The sequence below is a fragment of the Grampus griseus genome (genome assembly GCF_964374135.1).
Source record: "Grampus griseus genome assembly, chromosome: 3".
In the NCBI taxonomy this organism is placed as follows: domain Eukaryota; kingdom Metazoa; phylum Chordata; class Mammalia; order Artiodactyla; family Delphinidae; genus Grampus; species Grampus griseus.
In genome coordinates, this window is record NC_139019.1 from 32,268,378 (window position 1) to 32,295,494 (window position 27,117).

At 40.3% G+C, this 27,117-nt stretch overlaps 1 protein-coding gene across 4 annotated transcripts in view; it reads right to left on the reverse strand.

The window, feature by feature from the left end:
* The window catches only part of DAB2 (DAB adaptor protein 2), a 52,498-nt gene that overhangs the window by 8,381 nt on the left and 17,000 nt on the right, over positions 1-27,117 (reverse strand). For 3 of the 4 annotated variants that reach the window (XM_082650245.1, XM_082650243.1, XM_082650242.1), the window contains exons 2-11: positions 14,056-14,248; positions 12,936-13,075; positions 12,133-12,231; positions 10,311-10,442; positions 9,750-9,830; positions 9,290-9,316; positions 8,988-9,041; positions 8,541-8,603; positions 3,139-3,792; positions 2,009-2,168 (exon numbers count right to left, since the gene is read on the reverse strand). In XM_082650245.1, coding sequence (XP_082506371.1) covers positions 2,009-2,168; positions 3,139-3,792; positions 8,541-8,603; positions 8,988-9,041; positions 9,290-9,316; positions 9,750-9,830; positions 10,311-10,442; positions 12,133-12,231; positions 12,936-13,075; positions 14,056-14,146 — 1,501 coding nt within the window. In that variant the 5' untranslated portion in view covers positions 14,147-14,248. The remainder of the gene's footprint in view (positions 1-2,008; positions 2,169-3,138; positions 3,793-8,540; positions 8,604-8,987; positions 9,042-9,289; positions 9,317-9,749; positions 9,831-10,310; positions 10,443-12,132; positions 12,232-12,935; positions 13,076-14,055; positions 14,249-27,117) is intronic. The other variant, XM_082650244.1, reaches the window with a different exon arrangement.

The following is a 27,117-nucleotide window of genomic DNA, read 5'->3' on the forward strand; positions in this document are numbered from 1 at the left end:
TGGGAGTGGCGGTAAAAGAGAAAAATACATTTGAGAGGAGCTAAAGGCTTTCCCAGTGTATACTTAGGCCAGCCTTCATTCCCGTCTACCAGGTCCCATGCATCACGTTTCCAAGATATTTAAGGCCCTGCTGGAGAAAGGTAAGGAAAAAGAAAGTGTGGGTATAAAAAGTTAGTTTTATTAACCTTTAGATGCTAGATTAAAGCGCAGGGCAGCTAGTCAAAGGCTCAGCTTTCTACAATGCCCTTTCCCCACCCCCAGTTCTCCAGAGGAAACGGTCCCCCAGCTGGGTCCAGCGGAAGCCAGACCTACAACCTTCCATGGCTTGGCGGAGGGTCCCTGCTAGTGGACAGGGGCTATACTGTAGGGCTCAGTTTGAGTCCCATGTCCAAACTGGGAAGAATCATCAGTATTCTGCAGTTGTATACCCCAAGGCCTCAACAGGGGCACCTAGCCAGAAAGCTTCACCTCGTCTGAATAAATTAACAGTTATAGGGTCCAGCTGTATTTTCAGGCTGACTTGTTAAATATCGGCTGTAAAAATGCTTCGGGGCATTGATATGAAACTACAAAGCTCTGCGATGTGACCTAGCCGCAGGCACTGCATACAAGCTCTCTCTCCTTCTGCAGGGAAAGCACCAGCCAGCTCCACTTGAGGGTGGAGGAGAAAGGGATGCAGAAAGGGGAAGACCCCAAGAGATATGAAGTGCTTGGGGAGAGTCTCCTGATGGTGTCAACGCCAAGCAGAGACCTGGAACAAGTGGGCTTCTCACACCTGCAGGGATTTCAGCCACTCAGCAGGTGGGAACCAACCCTCCTGTTGCTACCACGCTCCAGATAGGATGGAGCGGATTTAAGATGACAGAACCAAAATATTTTCCTTTGGCGGAAAACAGCAGGAAAAAAAAGAGTCCTGATGATTGACTCAGCAGGAGGCAGAGAAAGCCAAGATCCCTGGTCAGATTTTACAAAATAGGGGAGAGTCTCTCTTCACCCATAGCCCCCCCCCCCTCAGCCCCCTCCCAAGACAGAGTCTATTTGGAGCTTGTAGAGGAGATAAGAAGTAGAAAAACAAAGAGAAGCCCCAGCAGGAGAGCAAAGACCATTGTCGGGGTTTCTGAAGACTGTTCCATGGAGGCAGGAAAGAACTGGAGGCTTCAGGCAACGAGTAGCAGGGCCAGCCCTCGGCCAAGTGGCCTTCCCCAACGTCCTGCCACAGAGCGGCCCAGTGGCTTGCAGAGCTGGTGACACATTTTTGAATGACAGCAGCATCACCTCTTGGGTATCTGATAAAATTCCATCTCTTCCCTTATTTCTGTGTTCTCTTCAACTTCAGACTTCTATACTGTGGACTTACTAACTCTACTAAGACACCCATCTAGCCAAAATACCAGCAAGGAGCTGCTAAGGCTGAACTATTCAGAGACTGATCAAGATATATGCCTGTCTCACACCCACCATATGCCTAGAAACAGAGCTGGGCTCAGAACCCGGCACTTTCATTCAATTACTCACACTTGCTTCAGATTTAACTTATAGCCCTCTTGGGGTGTATATCCCTTCCTTTAACCAAGAGGTTAAATAGGGGACAGCGCTTCAATTTAGTAATGGCAAATTGCATGGAAGACATGCATGTTGCTACTTCTTCAAATAGAGATGATAGACAAGGCTCTCTCATCTCAACCCTGTTTCTCCAATGAAGCTGGTCTGGGCTTCAGAATCCCTTCCTACTGTCTTCAGTAAGCCATGACCGGTTGGTTCAGGTAAGTGCGATACTAAAAATGGATTTCTTCTCACATGCCAATTCAAGGAGTCAAATTCCAGTTACAGGTCAAGAGTACCTAATAGGGGTGGGTTGTAGAGAAGTAAAAGTGGGAAAAGGCTCCCTAGGATGCTCAAATCTTATGCCCCAGGAACCCCCATGGATATGAAGTGCTCCCTCCTATGAATTACCATCTTAGGAGTGAAAGTAACAGAGCCAAACCTAACTCCATCTCTACACACCTACCTAGACCCCCAAGGGGCCCTACTGGGGCAGCAGCACTTGTTTTGAAGAGGTCCAGGGGCTTGGTCTGTATGGTTGCAGGTTGTCCTGGAGATGTCTGGCCTGGAGGTTCTGAGACGAGAGGAGCAAAGATGTCTGATGCAAGTAAGTCTTTTGCTGGAGACTGACAGGGCAGAGAGGGACACAGAGCAGTTACTCAGGAACAGTGAAATCCAGCTCTATTCTGTTTCCTACTCTGTACCTCGAATTTGCGAACACAAAAAGAGAAACTTTTCCCCATTATTGATAAATTATTATAACAAACTCCAAAAGACAAAAAAAAAAAAGACACGGATCCTGGCAATGGACAGAATATTGGGTCCTGGTGACTGACGCAATGGAGGACCTACAAAGTGAAATCTACTTTGCTCATTTACACATTTGATTCTGTCTGGTCTCCTTATCAGCTAAAAGCTTGAAGCTGGGAGAGAAAGGGCAACTGTAAGTTAGTAGCCTAAATATTCTGATCCTTCTTCTGGATTTAAATCATTCTGCATAAAGATGATACAGTAGTTTAATCATTAGGCCAGCATATTCCAATGCGATTTTTAAAATGAAACTTATATAAACCCCATTTTAAATTGCTTTTGAAGGAAGTGGTAATAGTAAATATATAAGTTTCTTTTAAGACAATGGATTGTTCAGTCATTAATCAGAGGAGAAAAACTCGAGAATTTTAGACCACCACCTTGGACACGAATGCCATATGCCGGGGTGTGTGGAGGCGTGTGTTAGTACGGGGAAGGTACAAAGGGAATCACAGGAACCCTCCCCCTCCCCTCCCAGAACATGATGATCAAACTTACCGGAGGTACAGAAGCATAGCAGCATTAAAAACGGAAAAACTTGTGTTTAGTTAATAATATGTGACGACATGCAAACAGAAAGCAGGGTGTGACAAACACTGCCGAGTGAGAAGCTTAAAAAGGGTGACAGTTAGAGGAAAGTATTCCTGGAGAACGATGCGCCTTATCCCACCTCCTATGTTACAGCCACACAGGAAACTACAATAGCAGCAGGAAAGAGAGCTTGCATCACACCACCCTTTGGTACCGAACATGCATTCTGCCAATGGATATGTGGAGACAATTCACCTTAGCAGTCCTTCTGCCTCTTCCTGGTTTGGTACTTTGTGGAGGTGGGATAATGGCTATGGAGTCATGTGGTAAGGACTGGACAGAGCTTTCCAAGTCCTGCTTTACGCCATTCGGTACGGGCAGTCCTTTGGGAGGGCTTCCCACAAAAGGGTTCGGGGAGGATTTGATATGGAAGCCGTTCTGTTCTCTTTCAGATACCCCATTGTGAGTTCTCACTGCTGGCTGTGTTTGCGTACTTGATAAGGGCCACAGGCCTGCCTGAGCTTCCTGTTTGCCAGTCCGGTTAGAGATTTGGTCAAACTGCTGACCAAAGTAATCAACATCCCCATTCAGGGGCCCGTTACTCAGAGGGGTAGACGAGCTAGTCAAATTCTCTTTCTTCTGATCTGGAGATTTGAGAGAATCAGACGAAGAGGGTGCCGATTGGTCTGGCTGTGCAAAAGGATCGTCACGGAAAGGATCAGGATTAGGGGTGGGAAAGAAGTTGAGATTGGCAGAAAAGGCATTTTCAGGCAAGAAAGATGCCTGAGGCTTTGGTCGAGGAAGAGAGCAGGAGGCGATGCCATTTGTTAAGAATAGATTTTCTCGTAAAGAATTCTGATTGGTGTCGATTTCAGAGTTTAGATCCACTAACAGGATATCTTTGCTTTCCTATCACATTTGGAAAGAAAAAAAAAAGAAAATGTTAGTCCACGTTGTGACTTCAAATGAGAAAGCTACATAAGATGACTAAGATTATCAAAATTTCCATTCGATTTCAGTCTTACTGGTTGACCATTACCTCCTCCCATCGTGTCCCTGAGTGCACTTACTAGTTGTAGAATAGGTCCTCCCTGCCCCTCCCAGGCCCTTTTAAGTCTCAACTTCATTGGCCCTTCATTCAGTGAAATCTTACTGTTGTTTACTTCACATGTCTCCCCTCACCCTTTCAGACTGGCTGAGTTCATAATCATCATTGTTTCAATTCATGCCTTTGACAGTCTTAAAGGGAATTGATTTCGAGTCACTCTAAGTGACTATCTAAGCATATTGAGCTTGAAGGAAATGGCCTAGCCCCTCTTCCTACATGATGTACATTCCTATTGTACCCCCAGAGTCACCTAATATCACCTCTCTAAATGAGTGAATTCATTGCCTAATATAGTCATATCTTATAATTCTAGTTATAATAAAGTTTAAGGTCAAATATATTTCCCTACAATTGGTCTTTCCTCTAGGGGGGCAAAGAAGATTTTCCCCTCACATCACAGCCTGCCAGGTATGCCTCTTTAAATACTTAAGGATCTTTTTAAAAGTGTAGCCAAGTTGGATCTCTCATTCTCATCATCCTAGTCTCTCCTCTGGACGTACTCTTTTGTCTATGTCCTTCTAAGAACATGATACTCAAAATACTGATATAATCTAACATAATATATCACATTAACCTCTCATAGTTGTACCTTTTTTCATAATATAGTTTAGTGTTGCCTGTGTCATGACAGGAGTCTCCTCTACTTAGTGGATAAATTCAACTAATGTTGAAGTCACCTTTAATTTATGTATAATCTAATCTTTAATTTATGTATAAGGTGGAGATATGGGTGTAAGAGTTAATTTGAAAGACATACTAAATGAATAACTCTACAAATTCTATTCCTTCCCTATCATTTTTCAGTTATGTTAATTATTTGGATTCTCAATTGTCAGATATGACATTCTTCTCAGCATAAAAGCAGCAAATTTGATAAATCTGACATGTCTTTATTCAGGGCAATGACACAACTAATTAGGATTCACCCTGGGATATAGCTATCATACTGACAGACCTTCCTTCTGATGGACTTTGATCAATTAAATACTTAACTATGCTAGCCACAGAAGAATATAAACAATAAAAACTGTCGAGCTGAAATGGAAATTAGTTTTCTAGTATTATCCTGGGAAGATTATTAAATATTTTGGTCATTGGGACAATGATCAAGATGATCTCAAGGGAATATAAAATTCTCAAACTAGTAAATAAAAAGGGAGACTGAATAGGTCTCCTCAGCTTTAAGAGAAAAGAACAAAATTTTTAAAAGTTTAGGTCCTAAATCAGACCTAATTGGTATTCTATATTTTGGCTTCCTTCACTGTTAGGTATAAAGGCACAATTTTTAAAAGCCAGCTTTTCTCTTTATAACCAGAAGAACTTGTCAGAAGAGAGAACTTGTAATTAAAAAACAAAACAAAACAAAACAAAAAACTTAAAAAAAAAATCAAAGAAATTGATTGGAAGGCTTCTTAATGCAGGGGTCTTTAACAATCAAAAGGTAGGACAAAATGTATTACGAAAGCTTGTGATTGTAATATTTATTCATTTATTATGAGCCACCTCTGGGTTAGAACAGTTGGGTGTTCACAGCTGGTAGAGTTCTCCTTCATTTACTTCAGAAGAAGTCCTTAGGACACCAAACAGGAACCACAATGTTAGACTTCTGAATAGTCACCCTATAAGTAAAATGTATAAGGCTCTCCTCAGGTTGAGGTCGTTGTTAATCCAAGATTAAGAGTCTGATTCATAGACTACAACTGAAAGATGTAAGACTTCTCGTCCACCCCCTTGGTCAGCATTTCTTTAATTCTTTGCTGTACTGTAAACACTGCATCCACTTGGCCATCATGTAAGCACCTGAGAGACAAGAACTGAGCATGAAATATAGTCCCTGCTGTTAAGGGGCTCCAGTAAGAGGGTCAAGCAGGCAACCAAGAAGGTGTGTCTGCACAGACAAGGTTTAAAATACTAAGTTCTAGACTAGCTCTTCTGCAGGTAGCTCATCTTGCCTAATCATTCCAGCCTACCAAATCCTGGACCTCCTTACTCAAAGCCTTCAGTGACTTCCTGCTACTCCCCAGTATTAAAATAATCTCCATTAGCCAGACTTCCAAAATGACCCACCAGGAGACCTCGTTTACTTTTAACCTAACTACTACTCTACTTTCCTACATACTTCAAAGACCCAACTCAAGTTCAGGTTCTTTACAAAGCTTTTTCCCATTGATCCTTCTATTTCAGCTTCACCTGTGCCCACCCATGGCATCTTACGTATATATGACACTGTGCTTTGTGCCCTGATACCCATCCCCATACCAGATTTAATGGGGAAACCACACTTTATGTTCTTTTCATAATAACTATGCTTTCAAACGGTCAAGTTTTTAAAGTTAGAGATCATGTCTTTTTGGTCTTTTTTTCTTTCCTTTTTTTTTTTGAGATACAGTATGGAAGAATATTGTTCAAGTGGTTTGGCGAAAAAAATTACATTCTAAGGTATGTTACTTAGTTTGCAACATGAGCTTTACTTGAAATGCAGAAAACTATTTTGTATAAATGTTGGGGGAAGGGTAGCTGGGTTAGGGAACCACTAACAAGGTCTAGCTAATTTAGATTTCTGCCTTTCTTCATCTCTTCCAGAGCAACTGATGTGAGATTTCAAAATTTTTAAACATGCTGGTTTTATCAAGTAGAGATAAATCTATTTCATGACCTATGAATATGGAGTCAGTATGTAAGAACACACTGGCAAAGTCTAACTAGCACATAATTAGCGCCATTAGCATTCTTTTACTTATCAGATACCATCACTTTGATGGTATTTATCATTTTAATTTATTGTTAGTTTAGCTAAAACTTGCCTTTTATTTCAACAAGCCAAAAATTCTTAGAATGCGTAAGGTCTCATAATAATGAGACTCAAGATTACTCGTGTTGTTTTTCATTTCCTTTTTTAGAACTTTCTAGAAGTCTACAGAAGCAGATTAAACAGTCAGTGCCTCCTTGCCTATCCCACTGGAATTCTACATCATAGCTTGAGTGTTTTGATCTCTTTTAATATACTACTGGTTTCAATGTCAGTAATACTTGGAATGAAGGTCATTCAGATGTCAATTTAATTTGGGAAGGGAGCTACTCACGGAGGAGGGGCAAAGTTGCCTAGGAATCAAAAAACCTCAGATCTACGATGGACCTGTCAGGATTATCAAATCTGGTATTTCAAAAAGTTTATCCTTACAATGGTAACAAATGTTACGAAAAACATTTTATGTTTTACAGACAAACATAAGGTTTTACAAAAAGTTTTACAGACAAACGAGTTAGGACTCACTACTTGAAAGAACATTAAATGGGCTTCTCTAATGCGGGCTTTTTAGGATCTCTAAGCGCTATATTATGCATTGTGATTCTCATAAAAGGAGGGGTAGAGAAGAGGGTCTGCAGTCCCTGCTCCTACCCGTCTCACTGGGCCTGGGCATTTGTGTGAAATCGCATAGGCATGCCATTCTCTGCAGTACTCCAGCAAGTGAGACTTTTAGTCCTCAATCTGCTGCTGCTTTAATTCCTATGACCCTCTTGGTCACAGAGGCTTGCTTGATAATTCCCTGATATAAGTGACCCCTAGATAAACATTCTCCCCAACGTTCTAGACTGATACCCTTTTTGTCTAGTTATTGCCTTCTCATCTTTTATGTTCAAGTCCAGAAACTCACTTACTCAGAGGCATTACCTGAACCTCTAAACTGGATAAATACCTTGTAAGTAACATCAACTGTTAGGCTTTGTGATAAGTTTTAATGTTGGTCTCCCTGCTAGACAGTAAACTCCATGATGTCACTGACATTGTGCCCTGCAAACAGCAGGTACTCAAGAAACTGTTAAATAAATAAAATAAGTTGTAAGAAGTCATTCAAAATTACAGGCAATTTCACTTGAGGACTGTTTTGGAAGGTCTGAGACTTAGGCTTAAGCCTTGAGACTGGACCTCTGCTTGGGTAAATGAGAGTTTTTTTGAATCACCACTTCCTTATTTGGAAAGAAAACTACTGCTCCATTCTCACAGAGTTGTTACAGATCAATAATAATAAGACTTGATATACTACAATATCCTGTAAAGGATGAGCAACTTTTTTAACAAAGACAAGCTTTGGTTAAATATAACTGAGCCTCTTGTTTTAAGTCTTATTTTACACCAAGCTTATGCTGCTAAATCACAACAGAAAGAATAGAAAAAAAAAAAAAATTAAGAGACCAGGAGTCTATACAATTAGTCATCTAACAAACACGTTTCCTTCAAGTAGGCTTACACCAAGGACTAATATTCAGCTCCTCCTCTGATCCTAAGTAATACCCAGATGGACTACATTGCCTGACCTATTGCTCAGATTTAACTTCTAAGCAATATTAATGTATCTGAAGTAGTGCTGATAGGCTCCCGTGGTGACTTAAGATGCAAATTTGTTCTAGTAGCCATTTACACTTTATGTAGAAAAATCAGCAGTCACCTTCCAAGTTTCAATGAGATGCTCAAGATTTCTGGTTAATTGCCAGTTTGAGTTATAGATGTCATTTCCATTACATTGCAAATTTAAAAACAGACACTTACTGTTGGACTACTTAGGTCAGGAGGTGTAGACATGTCCCCAAACAAATCCATCTGGTCAACACCCTTAAAAAAGTATTTTGATTAGATTCAGATGTGTCTATTAAAAAAGATGATTTTGTATATTGTTGTAATTGTTTCCTAAACTAAGGTTTAGGAAAATAGTTGTCACAACTGGATTTTCACTTAACTAATACAGATTTGATATTAGGTTGTTTAGGTCAGGAAGTGTAGACAAGTCCCCAAACAAATCCACCTGATGTACACTTTTAAAGAAGTATTTGGATTAGATTCAGAAGTGTTTACTAAAAAGATCACTTTGTATATTGACATAAATGTTATACTAACAGTTAGGGAAAGAGTTGTCGCAACTGGATTTTATTAACAACATCTTTAGGAAGCAAATCCCGTGTTCAGGTAAGTAAGAATCATAAAAAATCACATACGTACCAATTTCAGTTTGCAAGCTTGGTCATCAAGATTCATTAGGGCCTCACTCCCATTCTGAAAAGATGGCAAATATTAAAGGTTTAGTTGGTGAGTTTTCCCTACACAGTTTAATTTCCTAGTGTATTGGCTTGCTAAGAAGTTTAGATTTTGGCACTAGTCATTCAACTGTACATCTTCTATGACCAGAAGGGTCATGAACACATAGTAATAAAACTAGGAGGGAAGGCTGCTTGGGCAGGTGGCAAACAAGGGCTTATACACATCACACGTGCAATTCACGAGAAGTAAAGATGTGGTTTTACCTCTACTGCTTTGCTGGCTTCTTCCATCTAAAAAGAAAGACAAAAATTCAGTGATCTTAGTAAATTATAGTTAAAGAGAATTAAATAAAGGAATAAATATACCTATGGGTTCACAAAGAGAAAGCAAGAGAGAGTCTTGCATATTATTTCTGCCCTACATTCTCCTCCCCTTTTCATATCAATACTGGATTTGAATAGCGTTATTGGACTTGGAAGTCCTGGAATCAATGTGAAGTTTATAGGGAGAAAATACAAGAGTCAGGCACTAGAAATCAGAAGGGCCTAACTATAACATCCAAACATTGCCCTATTGGGAAGAACAAAAACTATATCACTTTCTATACTTTGAAGAGCCACATAGACGCCAACACTCCAGGCAGGCCATGCGTTCACATAATGTTCAGACATGGTCTTGAATGTTGTATTAAGTCTAATAGAGCCTGTATTAGATAGTACTTACCTTTTTCTTTTCTTCTTCTTTTTTCTTTACATTATAGATAACTTGGAAAAGGTCTTTAAGATCAACAACTAGTGGCTCAGCCTGAAGCGAGAGAAAGCATCTTTATCAGAATTTTAATCTTACTATTTTCTTCCCTTTGTCCCCCATCAGTTCTGATTAGTAATGTTTCCTTCCTTTCTCTTAAAGCTCCTTCCTACCCTCCCCTGGTTTGTGGAAGATCACCACCACTCCCACCCCAACCCTCAGATACATAAAATACTTAGATAAAACAAGAAGCACAATGATAATTTTCCAAGTCCTTTCAAGATTTCTGGGAATAATTGACTATCGTTCTAAAATCAGCAATGATCTTATGAGAAGGTCCGTTCTAACAATGCTACACACTACATGGGTATCAATGACATTTAAAGAAGATTCCTTAGACTAATTAAAGATAGTCATCCTCTGAGGTACTGTTTAGTCCTCCTACATCCAATTGTTTCCAGCAGGCTCTCTAGTTGAGAGACACACACTCTCATGTTCAAGTCCCCCTCCAGGTATACCTCAAAGCTTAGAGCTTACCTGTTGCCCTGTTTTTATGGCAAAAAACTGGTGTTGGCCTTCCCCTCCACATACATAACCAAATGCTCGGTTGTCTGTCACATCACGGGCAATGAAAGAAATCTTATTTACTGGGTGTTCATGCTCTATTACCTAAAAAAGGGACATCAAAAATGGTGTATTGAGAAAACTAGAATCTATTTGTAGATTCTCTCTGGAGCACAACTAAGCATCAGATACCAAGGCATATATGAGAAGGCTAAAACATTTGAAGATTTTTTCACTCCTGGTTGAAGGCTACTGCTACATTTATCGTTGCTAGGAAGGGCTCAAAAGGGGAAAACAAAAAACAAAAAACCTAACAACAAAGAGTAGAAAACAGAAATAGAAAGAATGATCCTTCTTAAACTATCTATACTTGATTCTCTCTATCCCAAAGACGTGATGCCACATCGCAAGGAAGGACTGAGGATTAGGAGACCAAGAATTTCTAAAGCGAAGATGGAACATATCACCTCTAAAGCATTCCAGGGAGGTCTACTTTCTCAACTCAACAAACTCAAGTGAATAGCATAATTAAGCTAGAGGAGTGTTCACAAGGATCCTTTGACTGCCTCAGACTGGCCAGAGAACCCTCCTAAGTATTATTGGTACAGTTACCCCCAATACATTCTGGAAGTCACCAGATTCTGTCATCAAGTATTTGTCAACATCACACAGATGTCCACGTCATTATACAGGAGTTTCATGTGGCAGGGCTTATTGGTTTAGCAGTGCTTTCCCTGCTATTCCCCTCCCCCATTTCTCTTGACCCTTTCAAGTAGATGGTAGGGCTCAACTCTTCATGCATATTTGTAGATGCTCAGAATGTGTCTTGACTTTTGTTTCCAAGCACCTAAGACCACTGAAAGGTTTAGATTGGGCATCTTAGGAGGTTTGGGAGTGAGAGAATGCTTGTGTGGGAAAAGTGCCACCATTCTCTGGCAGGCTTGTGAAAACAAGAGTCAAAAGTTAAGGGACAGTGGAGACAGAAGTGCATGAGGACAGCAGGGTGGGTGAGCGTGTACCAGGGTTCCAGAGCCCTAAGTTTGACCAATGGATTTTGCATATTAGATAATGGGAATCTCTAGGAAGGGTTGAATAGTAACTTGAGGTCTTCCCACAGTATCCTGATACAATAAACTATTGTGCAGCAATGAAAAACATTTTAAGCAGATGAATCTGATGATGTTATATTGAGTAGAGGGAAAAGAGTCCCAGAAGACTTGAAGTATGATAGCTTTTGATAAGGCCCAAACAAACAAACAAAAAATAAGCAGGACTGTTCATGTGATAGAATAAGAGTAACCACAAAAAATGAGCAAGCTTACATCTATGGGGTAAAGAGGAAGGGAAAAGAGAGAAGGAGAGAAAAGAGAAGATGTGTTTCAGATAGTATTCTCTGTTTGGTTAGCCAGTAAGTTCACCCGTGACCTTATATTAAAATGAGACCCATACATAGATCTATGATAGCATCACAAACCAGTGGTTAGTTGATCTCGTGCTGTATATCTTGGTCCAAAAAATACCTAACTGATATCTATGGCATACCAGTGTTTAGGTTAGACTTATAGACTTGAGGTCCGCATCTATTATAGGAAAAAAGTTTCAAAATAAAGTATCTTGACCCCTCACCTCCTACCCTATCTGTTTTTTCCTGTTACTTCTGGAGGAGTGCAGTAATATGTGATTTTTTTTTTCCCTACAGAATTTTGAAAAGGGAAGAGGGGAGCTGAAATTTATGTCACAAATTAGTTGTCAGACTCAGGTGGTCAGAAAGGTGTCAGTGAAAGTGAATTCTTACCCCAGTTTTCTCATCAATGATTTTTATTCCAGAAAGAGAAATGTTGACCCAGATCCTTTGTTTGTGTTGTCCCTGAGACCGAGCAGCTGCCGCCATTCCCTGATGAAATTGGGAAAACAAGAAAAATCTAGTTAAAAGAACCCTATGATGCTTCTGACTCTAAAATTTTAGAAGGCAATCAGCTTTGTTTTCAGCTTGGTTTACCATCTATGAAAGGATTAGGCATCTTTCATAAGAGACAGCAGGATGAAATAGAAGGCATTGAGCCAGGCAATTACTAGTCAGCTCTGTGAACTTGGACAAGTCCTCATTCCCTTGGCCTCCAAACAGTCATTGGCAAAGACAAGAAGACTGGACCAGAGATCTTCAAACATATTCAAAGATGTTCCTTCTAGGCCTTGTCTTATTTAATGAGTATTACTTCCTTCATTAGTTTCACAGCATGGCAATATTAGAATTTAAAATTTTAAAAAAACCAAAGGGCTAACACTAAAGAACACCAGTTTTGAAGCCGACTCCTGAATTTTACCTGAATACTTCCAGGCTCAGAAAGTGTGGTCTTCTCAAAGGAAAAGGCATCTAGGGTCCTGCTACACTTGATTAAATCAGGTCTCTAGACAGCACTCAATATATGCAAACAAACTCATGGCTTCTCATAAAATGCAGCACCGCTGGATCAATTACGTGATTAGAAAAGTTTTTCTTTCAAATAATTGAGATATAGGTAAATACAAACTTCTAATATCATTTCCTCTGCTGCATATTTGCTTAAGATAGAGACAAAGTATGCTTTTCCCCTTTACCTTTAGTTTCATCATAGAATCTTGGCTCATTTTATCCCCTCTTGCATCGGGCACATCATCAATGCCGATTAGCTTGGCCTTGTATTTCACACCATCCCCTTTGAATCTGGCCAAAAGATATTCATCTGTCTTTTCAGTGCCTGAGAAAAGAACGAAATAGAGGATAAAGTTTATAAATGTATTGAAATATCAGCCCCAGGTATGACCAAATATGCCCCAGGATCTAAAAATCTGAGTAGTAAATATCTTGATTATTCTACAATTGATCAAGTATGCAATATTCTACCCTTATCCTTACTTCCTTTGAGTGAAAAAAATCACACTGTGTAAAACTGTGTATGGCATTGGGGCGGAGAGAAAATAAACTCTTAAAGATGCAGACTGGGCTGAGTTATGGGAAACTTACGGGAATATGTGAGATGGGATTGGGGGATATTCTTCAGCATAGTTTTAAAAATCATTTTTAAAAAGAATATAAGGAGGATAATACTTTTTTTTAATGAAAGGAAAATAAGCCACTGCACAATTTACTAGCATCTTTGAACTGTCAATAAAGTGAAAGAGAATTGTGGGTAAATTCCCTTGGAAATAACTAAGATAATTATCCATCTTTATAACTTCTTCTGCTTCTCTTCTCATTCCCATTTCTAAAGCGTGGACATGAAAGGCAAGGAAATCACGGCATATTCTCAAACTATGAATGATTAAGGATGCTGACACTTTCTAGTGGTACTTCAGGTCAAAAGAAGAGGGTGTCATAAAATAAAGATCTTGATTTTTTATAAAACGGCTACTTCAGTAAAGCAAAGTGGTATATAGGTTACTGAAAGATAACCATGTAATACTTGATAGTTGCATTTCCCAACTGAACAAGATGTATGAAAGCTTCCCAGCAGGACCCAAATTGGTACAACCACAGAGTTCAGAGATACGTCTTATTGTATATGGATCGGACCAATCTCCTCTGCCAAAGTCTTACTTTCTTGTTTAGGAAAAGTTGACACTTGGCTGAGATTGAATTAAGGCAAGGGCCAGCTCTTACTTTGCCTTGAACGTCACACTTCGTCACTGGTAACCACCACTAGCTCCCCTCATTGGCCTCAAGAGGACCTCTTCATACCTTTCTTCTTTTCCTTCTTTGACGGTGCCTTTGGTGCCGCCTGTTGGTCAGGCTGACCATTAGTTGCACTTGTTTCTGCTTCGTTAGACATGGCAAGGAGGCAGACAGCCAACTCCAGCACCAGCAGACACTTAGTGACACCCAGCGATCCCCGATGGAGATGTCTCAAACAAACATAACCTGCTGCAGACACCTGTGGGCAGAGTTTAGAGGCATAATGAGATCATAACATAGCAAACCCAGACTTTATGTCCAAATAGGCCCACAACCCGTGATTTGGGAGCGTAGTTCTTCAGACTCATTTTGTTCTTTCTTCTCTGTTAGACTGAACTCTGACAGCAGGGGAGTGGGTAGGACTGTTTCCTTTGTAGTTTCCAAAATACCAAGAGGGTATTTACCGGATGTTTCTTTAAGTAGTTGATATCTGATAACACTTAATGTGATTATAGGTACAAACTATTGATACTATGTATAAAATAAAAAAGCTACAAGGATATATTGTACAGCATGGGGAATATAGCCAATATTTTATAATAACTATAAATGGAGTATAATCTTTAAAAACTGTGAATCACTCTGTTGTACATCTGAAACATATAATACTGTAAATCAACTATATCTCATTAAAATATAAAAATAATGTTATTATCTAGCTCAGAAATTCATATTGGAACTTTGGCATAAAAATGTAGTATTAAAGATAGGGATCAAAACGTGTCACACGTAGATGAATAAGTTTTCATAGCAAAGTTTAAATAAATTGAATGCTGAGCTGAGAAGATTGCAACTGGCATCTGAAATTGGGCATTAAAAATTCTGGTTCCTGGGCTTCCCTGGTGGCGCAGTGGTTGATAGTCCGCCTGCCGATGCAGGGGACACGGGTTTGTGCCCGGGTCCGGGAGGATCCCACATGCCATGGAGCGGCTGGGCCCGTGAGCCATGGCCGCTGAGCCTGCGCGTCCGGAGCCTGTGCTCCGCAACGGGAGAGGCCACAGCAGTGAGAGGCCCGCGTACTGCAAAAAAAAAAAAAAAAAAAAAAAAAAAATTCTGGTTCCTCAAAAAATCATGTAACTATATAGAGAGTGATGAGGAGAGTTATGAATTTTATCTTATTCATAGATAAATATTTTTTAAGTATTAAGATTCTGCACATGATCTCCAGAGCTATCTAAGCACTGTATTTTAAAAGCCATCCATTTTTGACACTAACGCACATATCAGGGAAAGAATGGATTTTTGGGGTGTCTCATTGTACATATCTTGTGTTATTATTTAGTATTACTATCCTCAGAACCCTTTGGTATGTGCTCCACAAAGCTCCCCTACGTATCACGGTAGGTAAAACAAAAAAAAAGTCGTCATTGCTAGCACACAGAAGTCAAAACTAACATTTCAAAAGGTTCTTTCACCTCCCAGGAGTGAAAATTTCTACACAGCTCCTGAGAGCGCTAGGAAAGGTTAACTTTCGATGTGAACTGAAGACTAAAGCAAAGAAAAGCCACTCATGGTGTTGTAATCCTGTGAAGACCATGAATGGGCTGGTACATTCATCTTACCCCCCAAAGCTCTCTTCATTTTTTATAATCTTAATAGTCTTTTAAAATACATACATACACAATTACACAAACCTGTATACGATTAATGTTATCTGAATTATTTCATCTGAAGATTTAGTCATTAATTTTTTTTATTAAAAATTAAAAAAAAATTTTTTTAATATTTATTTATTCATTTTGGCTGTGCCGGGTCTTCGTTGTAGCATGTGGGATCTTCGTTGTGGCATGCAGGCTTCTTAGTTGTGGCATGCAGATTCTTAGTTTTGGTAAACATGCAGGATCTAGCTTCCCGACCAGGGATCGAACCCGGGCTACCTGAATTGGGAGCATGGAGTCTTACCCACTGGACCACCAGGGAAGTCCCATTAGTAGTTAATTTTGCCCAAAGACACCTGACTGGTAGGTGGCTGGGGAGGCAGTCTATTTACAGATGAAGACTATAGGGGACTCAAAGCCTTATTTACTCAAGATGCCAAGGCACAGAGGTTTTAAACAACGCAGCTGCTAAGTTGAAACCAGGTCTCCAACCCAGGCTGTCTGGCCCCAAGCCAGAGTTCCTTGAACATTACACTGATGAGTCTCACATGGGAAGCCTCATGTTCGCTACAGAGATGCTCTATTATATACTTATAGTGCCCCTCACCTCCCCGCAAAAAAGATACGTCCAAGTCCTAACCCATGAACCTTTGTATGTGACCTTATCTGAGAAAAGGGTATTTGCAATTGTCTTTAAGTTAAGGCTCTTGAGATGGGATCATCCTAGATTTAGGGAGTGTCCTAAATTCTGTAACAAATGTCACTATAAAAGAAAGGCAAAGGGAAGTTTGAGACACAGAGACACATGGAGGAAGCGATATGAAGACAGAGGTAGAGATGGGATTGATACACCTACAAATCAGGAACGCCAAGGACTGCCAACGTCCACCAGGTGCTAAGGGCGAGGCATGGAATGAGCTCTCCCTCAGAGCCTCCAGAAGGAATGAACTCCAATGACACTTTGATTTGGGGGCTTCTGGCCTCCAAGACTGTGCGAGAATATATTTCCGTTGTTTCAAGTGACCCAGTTTTTTGTAATTTGTTATGGCAGCCCTTGGAAACGAATACACCACCTCTATTTTGTGTGCCTTGGTTGGCTTCATGTTGCCAAGATTTATTTCCTGACAACATGATAAATCTCTTTGTCATATCCACACTCTTCTAATTTCAGGAAGCCAATAATAATTTTCTTAATTTCAGAAAACGTATCCCAAATCAAGAGGATATTTGCCCACATTAACAATGTCAGGAGGTGAGATAAGCTCTGATCTAAGGAGACACATCAACGTTCATCCTCCTGCATCCTCACCTTCTCCCCAGTGGGCCCTTTCTTTTATCAGTGGCTCGTCTCATCTTAGAAATAAGGAAAACACTTCTGTGTGACCCTGTAGTCCTCCAGTTATCATCTTATGATCTAAACATCTAAAATTGAGGGCACTTACCCTCCACCTTTTCCTATCCCCTTCCCCTCATAGGACTGTTCATCTTAACGTTAGTCGCAGGAAGTCAACTTCAGCTGCTAATGGCTCTCTTGACCAAATCCAATTACTTCGCCTTCATCCTTTTGGGGGTATCCGACTGCATGCATCAGATACCTACACCTCTTTGAGAGCCCTTTTCCCACCATTTTTTGCTCCCATGACAACCCTGAAGCTCCAGTCCATGGCTTGTGTTTATTGAATTGGGATAATCCGGATTTTTGTTGTTAAATGATGAAGCCCCCTAAATTTTAGAATAACATTGAAAGATTTCCTACTTAATCTTGGGGCTCCCCTTGCATTTAGGACAAAGATTGAGACTTTTTCACTTTATATATGAGACTCAAATATTTTACCCCTACTTATCTTCAACATCCTTTTCTTTCATTCTTGGATAGAAACCCCAATACTTCTCATTTCTTTTAGAAAACATTTTGGTTTTGACTCCTTCCCTTTTCAAATTAGCATAGCTCCCTTTTCCCCCATTTTCCTGCCCATCCCAGTTACCTATTTGTCCCTGAAGACTTTCCCTTCCTCCCCTCCAATTCTGGCTGGAAAGTAACCTGGCATAAACGTTTGTCACTCACCTTTGAAGCTGATACCATACTTTTCTGTAGCATACATATTATTTCTGAGAAGAAAAGACTTATTAGCTCATTAAACATGGGAAGTTTTGTCCTAAAGTGAGAGTATTTTAATGGAATTTGAGAAGCGCCACAGAGCACTTTGAGGGGGCTTGAGAGAGGGAATGGTGTGCGGTTTAGTCATAAAGGTGATACAAGATGTAACAACCTTATAACTCAAAACCAGCCTCAAATCTGGTGTTGGCAGACAGGGCCAAAATGGAAGAGCTCTAAAGTGAGTGGTGCTACCTTGGTTTTACAGCAAAAAATTTCTCTTGTTAGATACTGAACTACAACTTTTCACAGCACTGGGATTATTTTAAGGTACTTGGTATCTTTTGACTATATCCTTTCACTGTTGGGGATGAGCAGTTACAAGGGGCAAGGGAGAAAGAAGTAGGGAGAAAAGGTTTCTTTAGCATCTTAGCTTATTCCTTGAAGAAGATGGATGTGTATGGTGGGTTGTAATAGCCAAGGGCAGGTCTCCATTGTAGGCCATACAATTGAAAAGGTATCCATGCTCCCTGAAATGATTGGAAGGTAGATTCTGCCCATAGGCTCCAAGACTCAAAGATAAATCCCCTTACAAAGAACCATTAAAGTTTATCGAAAAATTTTAACAGAAGTGTACATCCAGTTATGTGTGTACCAGAGTGATAAACATTCTTTCTCCACAGGTTTAAAGAGAACAGATTTCCCAAATGTCCAAGTTACCATTTGACATGTGGTAGACAGAAGAAGTCTTGCTTCCAGACTTAGGTCCCTCCGTAGGAATCATCAACTTAAATCCAGTGTTTAAAATTCAAATGCATAATCCTTCCAACAATGTTACAGAATTGTCAGCTGTGCTCATAAAACCTTTAGCAGGTTTTATAATGAACTGATTTTTGGAAAGGCTTTGGGCGTGAAAAAGGGACCTGGGGGCCAAAAGATGCCCTACAATTTCCCGTGACTGCTTTCCCAAACCTAGGCATTGCTGAAGAAAGTGTCTAGATTGCACTAAGCTAAGGGATTTTTTAATAAAGGGGAACAAGTGGGTGTAGGACAACCAGCAGGTCTAGTCCTTCTCATTCACTGGGTTTAGTCCCAGGGACTCTTCTGATCAAGGACCAAAAACTAATCAGGAAACAGACACACAAGGGATGTTATCATAAAAAAGGGATTACTAATTAAAGTTCAAAAACATATACAAAAGGTCACACGAAGAGCTCCCCATCAATTTTGACTCCTTTTTAAGGCCAATATAGAATAGAAAGTTGTAAATGAAACTATGCTGAGTCAATAAAATTAGCTTCATTTGAGTGAAGATATCTAACTTGGATTTTGGACTTAATACAAACCATGTGGGGACTTGCCCTTTCCATGGCACAAGAATCAGATGACCGGGAGAGATTCTGCAACACGTTTTTTTTGGATTTCTGAGAAGGCTCTGAGAAATGTATACCAGAAGACTGTGTGAGTCATCTTCAGATGACTATGTCCTTTGCACTAGAAAACAATCTGCTATAGTTTATTTAGCACTTAAAGTGATTCATGCAATCACTTTGGAATACTCAGAAGGGACAAATTTGTGTAGGGACCAATTTGGCTGGTGCCTCCTTATTCCTCCTTACCTTTTCCACCAATAGGAGTGTATTGGTATCAGCAATGATTCTAATTAATGATTACAGCGTTCTAAAGCAATATCATGACACATGTTTGCCACCTCCCTCCCAGTCTATCTTTTCACCTATTATCCTGAGCAGAGAGATATTTTCTTGGTCAGGTTCAATGCTGGTAAAAGGAATAACTTGAGTTAAGAACTTATTTAACGGTAGCCCCATTCCACAAATGGTAGAGGACTTGTTTTTAATGTTAAGGGGGATGGCACAAACACCTAACCTACCAAGTCCTTAAAACACTTACCCTGGCAGCTCTATGGAATAGACTGTGTATCTATTTTATGAATACTGAAATGGACTCGGTAACACAAGATCAACCACTAATAAGTCGCTGGGCTCAAACTGAACATGATCTGTGTTCCCTTTCCTACTATATATGCTGCTGCACTTAACTTTTTTTTTTTTTAATTCACTGATTTTAACCTGTATTTTTTCAGATGGTCTCAAAGTCATAAGCCCATTGACTTTAACATATCAATTAACTTTCCGGACAGAGCCACGTAAAATAGACACAGGAAAGCGAGTTAAGGAGAATCAAGAACAAAGCAACATAAATGTCTTTGCTAGTGTCCAGCACTTTGTACAGGTCAGAAATGTGCTTTCTTGTCCTTTGGAACTTTATGCCTGTCTCAGCTGAGCTAATGAACTAGGACATGTGAAATATTAACCTCTAGGGCAGATCTCGAGGTCCAAGAGGGCAGCAAACAGCCTTCACCACTATCTTCAAAGTAGCCTTTTGAGAATAAGGGACCTTGCCAGAAATGAGGCAGCCAAGTTTCTGGTATTTGATGTAAAGCTATTCTCCTTTAACTGCTTGACTTTCTATGCTTTTAGGAAGGTTTATTCTTCTCCGCAAAGGCCAAGTTGACAGTAGACAGTAAGATTTTTGCAGCCTATTTAACTGGGGAAATAAGATTATGTTAACACACACTGAAAAGGAGTCCTTACGAGATTTTCTTGTAAATGCTGACGCTGCTGTAGGGGCCTCAGGAACAAAACATGCCTGAGTCAAGGAGGTATACACTAGTTACGCATTTACAGAGAGCACGTACCATTGCTGTTAACCCCTAGGAAGGATGCTGCAGGACTGATAGGACCTATAAAGCTCTGAACCAGAAAATTTTCCCCTATTTTTGGAATCAAGTCAGACCAGAGTTAAGAGTTCCTCAGACAGTTCATTCTGCGTAGAGGTGAGATAGTATAGCAGCTCAGAGTTCAGGCTTAGAAATCTTACATACTTTCACTACTTGCTAGCACAGTGGCTTGAGGCAACTTATCTAATATTCATTTCTCCACCTGTAAAATGGGAATACAGCTTGCAGAGCTGTTATAAACATCAGTAAGAACTGATGTAGAGACCCCAGTGCCTCCCATAGAGAAAGCGCTCAACAAATGGCAGCTGTGATTAAATCACAGCTAGGTTTCATGGACACTGTGTCGTGTAGGCAGTCTTGTGTTGTAGCCAACACTGCTCTTCCACAGCAAGTGTTTAAACGATTTTAGAACAAGCAGGGCCAATAGGTGAACAGCTAGTAAGAAGAAACACTGTTAGAGCCACATCCTGTCCAACTCTGGCTTCTGTGACTAAGGTAGGTCCTGACAGGAACAGGACTGTGGGCATAAAAACTACTCTAAGTTATGCAGAGAGGCCTGCTCTAATGAATCCCGAGTCAAATCTCAGCCTACATCGTTACCACTGGCAGTTGAGAAGGTCTACGTCACACCCCTTGGGGAATTTTATGTGGAGCTCTTAAGACGCTGAAGTCCATGTCACACCCAGATCCGTTAGTTCAGAATCCATGAAGGAAGAGATGCAGGCACCAATATATTTTCAAGATTCGCAGATGATTCTAATGTACCGACAACTTTGAGGTACAGTAGTCTAACTTCCATAATCCTTTGTCCCCTTAAAGAAATACCAAGTGGGTTAGACTACTGAGCTGGAAGAGACCTAGGGAATAATTTGGTCATACCCTTTCATTATAAAGATTAGGGAACTGAGGGCAAGGAAGAGTATATAACTTGTCTAACTGTTAAACAGCTGGTTGTGGATAAGAGTTGGTACCAGGAGAAATATAGATCCTAAAATGAGACTCTAGTGTCTTATTTCTAGAGATGTACGAGTCAGCTTTTTGTTTTGTTTTGTTTTTGTTTTTTCGCGGTACACGGGCCTCTCACCGTTGTGGCCTCTCCCGTTGTGGAGCACAGGCTCCGGACGCACAGGCTCAGTGGCCATGGCTCACGGGCCCAGCCGCTCCGGGGCATGTGGGATCTTCCCGGACTGGGGCACAAACCCGTGTCCCCTGCATCAGCAGGCGGACTCTCAACCACTGCGCCACCAGGGAAGCCCGAGTCAGCTTTTTTTTAAAACTGTGTTTTAAGAAGGCTGTACAAGGCCCATGATATAGAGACTGAACCAAGAACACCTCCCATTTAGTAGATATACCAAGCCAACAAGAAGATAATTTAGCAGAATAGTTTGAACATGGACTTTCATAGATGTTTTCTGAACCAAAACAGAAAAAGGATTTTATGTGGTCTAATGATACATTGTCACTGGATTCTCTTTTGCCTATGTAGCTGGAGTCCTGCTTGGTCAAACTGGCTCATTAATGTTAATTTGGCTGCTTGGAAGAAAGTATTTGGCTAGGTTTGAGATGCAACCCACAGATCAAAGAATTCACATTATTTCAGTACATTCTCTACTATTCAGGGCTTGGCCTTTTAGTGGTTTTTTGTTGTTGTTGTTGTTGTTTTTAAAGCACGATAGGAAGTTTGAGTTCTTGAGTTGGCAACTTCCAACTTCCAATATTCTTTTTTTTTTTTTTTTGCGGTACGCAGGTCTCTCACTGTTGCAGCCTCTCCCGTTGCGGAGCACAGGCTCCGGACGCGCAGGCTCAGCGGCCATGGCTCACGGACCCAGCCGCTCCATGGCATGTGAGATCCTCCCAGACCGGGGCACGAACCTGCGTCCCCTGCAACGGCAGGCGGACTCTCGACCACTGCACCACCAGGGAAGCCCTTTCCACTATTCTTGACTCATTATGACCTCTCCTAATTTTGTATTCACCTCCACCCATTTTGTTTTTAAAATAACTTTTTATTAGGAGTATCTCCTAACAGGGCCTAAAGAATAGTCATCATAATAAAAGTGTTTGGGAGAGTTTAAGGCTTTAAGAAGGAGCTTAATGTTATCTGAATGAAGGCCCATTCTCTAGACTGGGCAATGCAGCAGATTCACTAGAAATGTCTAAAAATAGCTCACTAGTCTAACTGAAGTATTATTTACCATCAATTTTGCAGTCACATTACTTAGTTGTTTCAGTGCCATGACTGTTATTTTGAACACTTTACTAGGGTTAGAAAAAGTAGAATGTGCAGATTCACAATTAGAGTATGCTCTAGCCTCTTGGCAAGCTGGGCACAAGTTAACATGCTTGTATGAACAAAGGCATAGCAGACTGATTCTAGAATCTCTCCTTACACCTAATCAAACTCTAAGAGAGAACGTACTGTTGGAATATCTCTGCGGTCGTTGGGCTGTGTGGAATTTTTGTGAATACAGACACATGAAGCTTGGGGTTGGATTAATTGACACGAGAGAGTATACCCATCTCAACTTTAACATCTCAGCTAATCGTTCTACCCCAGTTTTTGAGTATGACTTCCTCCAGCTTAGACTGAACAGAATAGGAAAACTGAAATCCAACTTTATCCTTTAGCTCCCGTCTACAAAGGGAAGGAAGTGACATTGATACTTTGGAGATTTGCAAATCATGTTCGTGCCACTGCTTTACATTGCTAGCATCGGATCATTTGGGGTAGCTGTGGTAACCCTGACACCAGGGACCATTTGGACTGGCTCAACTAGGCTATGGTACATGTGCTCTGTATATCTCGAGCGAGCTGGGCAGGGTGATGTAGTGGGTGCAACTTGACATGGAAAAGAGAATGGGGGATTTCTGGTCTAGTGTGCAGTGTGCTTCAACCTAGATTTACCAGAGCTCTGCATTTGGTGGTTATTGGTCCCTGATCCCCCTAACGATGTGGTATTTGTTCCTTATCTGTTGCTATTGTCCGTTTTTCACTTGTCCCTCAGGAGCTATGTGGTGAAGAGAGATTGGTAAGGTAATGACTGCATCCTTGAGTGAAGTTCATAATATTAAGTATCAGTTTGAACTACCTTATTAGCTGCTTCTCTTTCTATTAGTGAGCTACCAAGTCACCTATGGAAGGAGCTAGGAGTGATTCCCTTTAATTCTAGGAAAGGCTATTAGGAATCCATTGTTCTGGGGGAAAGGATAGTGTGGCTTTTGAGGGGGTAGGAGAGGCTTGACAAAGGCTGACGATCTAGTGGGTAAATATGTATACCAAGCCAAGACATTTCTGGGAAATGGCCAGTGGATTGAAGTGGTCCAACATGGGGTGGTGTGTGTGGGCAGAGATGGGAGGGAGGGGTGGAAAAACTCCTTATGTCTGAGGAACGAGTAGAAGACAAAACGTCTAGACTCAAGACCTGGGCTCAAATGTCAGGGTTCCCATCGAACCCAGCCAAGAAGGTATGTTGGCACTTTGGGCAGGCCTCAGTACCCTGGCTGGTAGGTGATATGTGTGAGCACATTGAACGAGCTGTGTGACTAGAGGGCCTGTGGGGACAAGATGGAACTCTGCAGAGCACTTCTCCCCCCACCCTGAGTCACCACTGCAGGACCTGAGAGAGTAGCACCTGCCTCAGTCACCAGAGCACTTGCTTTAGTGGCGAAACCCATCATGGTTTAGTAGTAGCACAGTAGCTCACACTGGTGCTGTCATAACGCTGGGAACACCATGCTGACAGTGACAGAAGGGGGTCCTCACCGAGTCTGGTCTAGTTATGAAGTGATAGTAACTAGAAAGTATACCAAAAAAGCAAGTGGAAGGAATAAGATTCTGAAAAGCTAAACGTTCATAGATAACCAGAATGGGTGGATGGAATAAACCAGTTTTAAAATCTGAGTTTAGAAGAACTCTATTTTGTACTATTAGATGGTAAAGTAGAACACTATACTTCATTCTGCTTCCCTCCCATCCTAAAGGCAAGGGAAGAGAGTATTCTAAGGATTGAACAATTTATATGAAATATTTTAGGGTTTGAAATTAAAAAAAAAAAAAACAAGCCAAAACTACTAACATGGAAGCCTCTGGAATTTTTCTATCGCAGGGCCTCTGAGGCAATAATTTGAGAAGCATTATGATACAAAAACACAAAAACACATGATTTTTACTTTGAATTTGCCATCTAAATGTACAGTGGATATTATGCTTGTCCCTTACAGGAAAATGTAGTCAAAATACCAGTGAATCAGAATGAGGGAAAAGGATTGTCATTGCACATTTGATTTCTAGGCCAATACACTGACACTATTCCTACCTTCAATAATCTTCCCTCATATCTACGTGTACTTACCCAGCTGACCAGCAAATACTTCATCGTTTTCACGTCTATCCTTCCCAGGTTACTTTAACATACTTCTACCAAAACTCACCCCTCTTCCTAATTCCAAGCTAGTTTTTAAATAAATCATACAAATGAATCTTAGCAGTTTGTTTCCTAGCATGCACAGTATCAAGTTGTGCTTTCTCGTTCCCAAATGAAATAATCTGAATGACGTCAGCCCAGCCATGTAGCAACACCTAGCACATGGACTTCAGGATACACAGTTTATTCATTTGAGCCCCTCTGTGATTTCACCTATGATGCTTGCATATGTAAATCTTAACTGTTAAACATGTTGCACTTTCTACTTGAGTGCCATTACAATAGTCATCTTGAAAGTCCACGTGGATATTAGAAGAGCTCAAGAAAGCACGTTATTTAGAAGCACCTGCATCTTATTTATTTACTTAAAAAATTTGTTTTGCTTCTGTGTCTGGTTTATTTGATTCAACATAATATTTATGAAGTTCCAGCCATGTTGTATCTTGTTCATTATCATTGCCATATATCTCATTGTATGAATACACCACAAATTTTATCCACTTTGGAGCTGTGATGAACAGTGCTTCTACGAATATTCTACTACGTATCTTCTGATGCATGTATGTGTGCATTTCTTTTTATTTTACTTTATTTTTTATTGAAGTATAGTTGATTTACAATGTGGTGTTAGTTTCAGGTGTATATAGCACAGTGATTCAGTTCATATATATATACATATATATATATATATATATATGGTCTTTCAGATTCTTTCAGATTCTTTTTCCTTATAGGTTATTACAAATTACTGAGTATAGTTTCCTGTACTATACAATAAGGCACTTGTGTTTTAAACATTAAGCTATAAACAAACATACACTAGTAGGATTATTTTATGATATACCATATCAGGCCATTTTAAAAGCAGGCAAGTCATCTTAAACTTTCCAAAACCAGTGCAAGAAACACTGCTTGATATTTAGTTTCTTCTTTAATAACCTGGCTGAATTATGTTAAATTCCAACGTGGTTTCCGTTCCTAGGCAGAGCCCCACGTTCATATAATCTTCAAAGCCGTGGCTTGAGTGTTTCTGTATCTTTCTGTAACTCACGTTTCAGAGATGTGCTGTATTTTGGAGAGTTTAAAGGAAGAAGAATCCAGCTGCCTTGTAACACCTGCACAGAGTAGTCAAACTGAGGTGTATGTAGTAAGTGTGTGTAGACAGTCAGGACTTCTTTTTTGTTATATTTCTGTACATAGACCAAAACCATGAAAAATTTATTATACCTATGTAGACCCAACACAAGATGAGTTTAAGTTGTTTGATTCTAATATGTTATCTCTGGTTCTGAGTGGCCTTTTCAGTAGAATATGCCCTTTGTTTTCGTGTTCAATCTACCCTTAGAGTTGGTATTAACCTTCCATGAGAGACTTTGCCACTGGCTCCTGTTTCCACGTCTGACACAATCTCTTCTAGTTGGGCAAGATATCTACAGCCAACAGGGCATTTGGGCTTCATCTTCAAGAATGACAATGGCCCTGCTAACCCCATAGATAAGAATAGGTTGGTTTTTTTTTTAAACACTTACTGTTACCTGTGTGCTGAATATATTAACTACCATTTTAAGGATTTTTTTTTAACCGTTTAAAAATAAACTTTTATTGTAGCCTGAGAAAGACACTACTGCAAAGTGATTAGTGTAAACTGCCCTAAGGAGGAGAAACAGGAAAAAATGCAAATCTCTGAGAAAAGCCTACTAATAAAAACCATAGATTGAATCACCTGGTTAATTTAGTAGTTACTACAGTGAAATCCACAGAGAAAAACAGAAGCCAAAACATAATTCAATATACAAGTTAAAGGATATCTTCATGATTTAGCTGATTCCCCTTAGAGAAGATTTGGTTGTTTTCAAACAAGATGAAGGAAAAAGGAGTCATTTAAAAATAAAAAGGGGGACTTCCCTGGTGGCCAGTGGTTGAGAATTTACCTTCCAATGCAAGGGACACAGGTTTGACCCCTGGTCGGGGAACTAAGATCCCACATGCCGTGAGGCAACTAAGCCAGCGTGCCGCAACTACTGAGCCCACATGCTCTGGAGCCCAGAGCACCAAAACTAGAGAGAAGCCTGTGCGCCACAACAAAGATCCTGTGTGCCGCAACTAAGACCCAATGCAGCCAAACAAATAAATAAGTAAATATTTTAAAAAATAATAAAAATAAAAAGGGACTTTCTATTTATTTGTTGA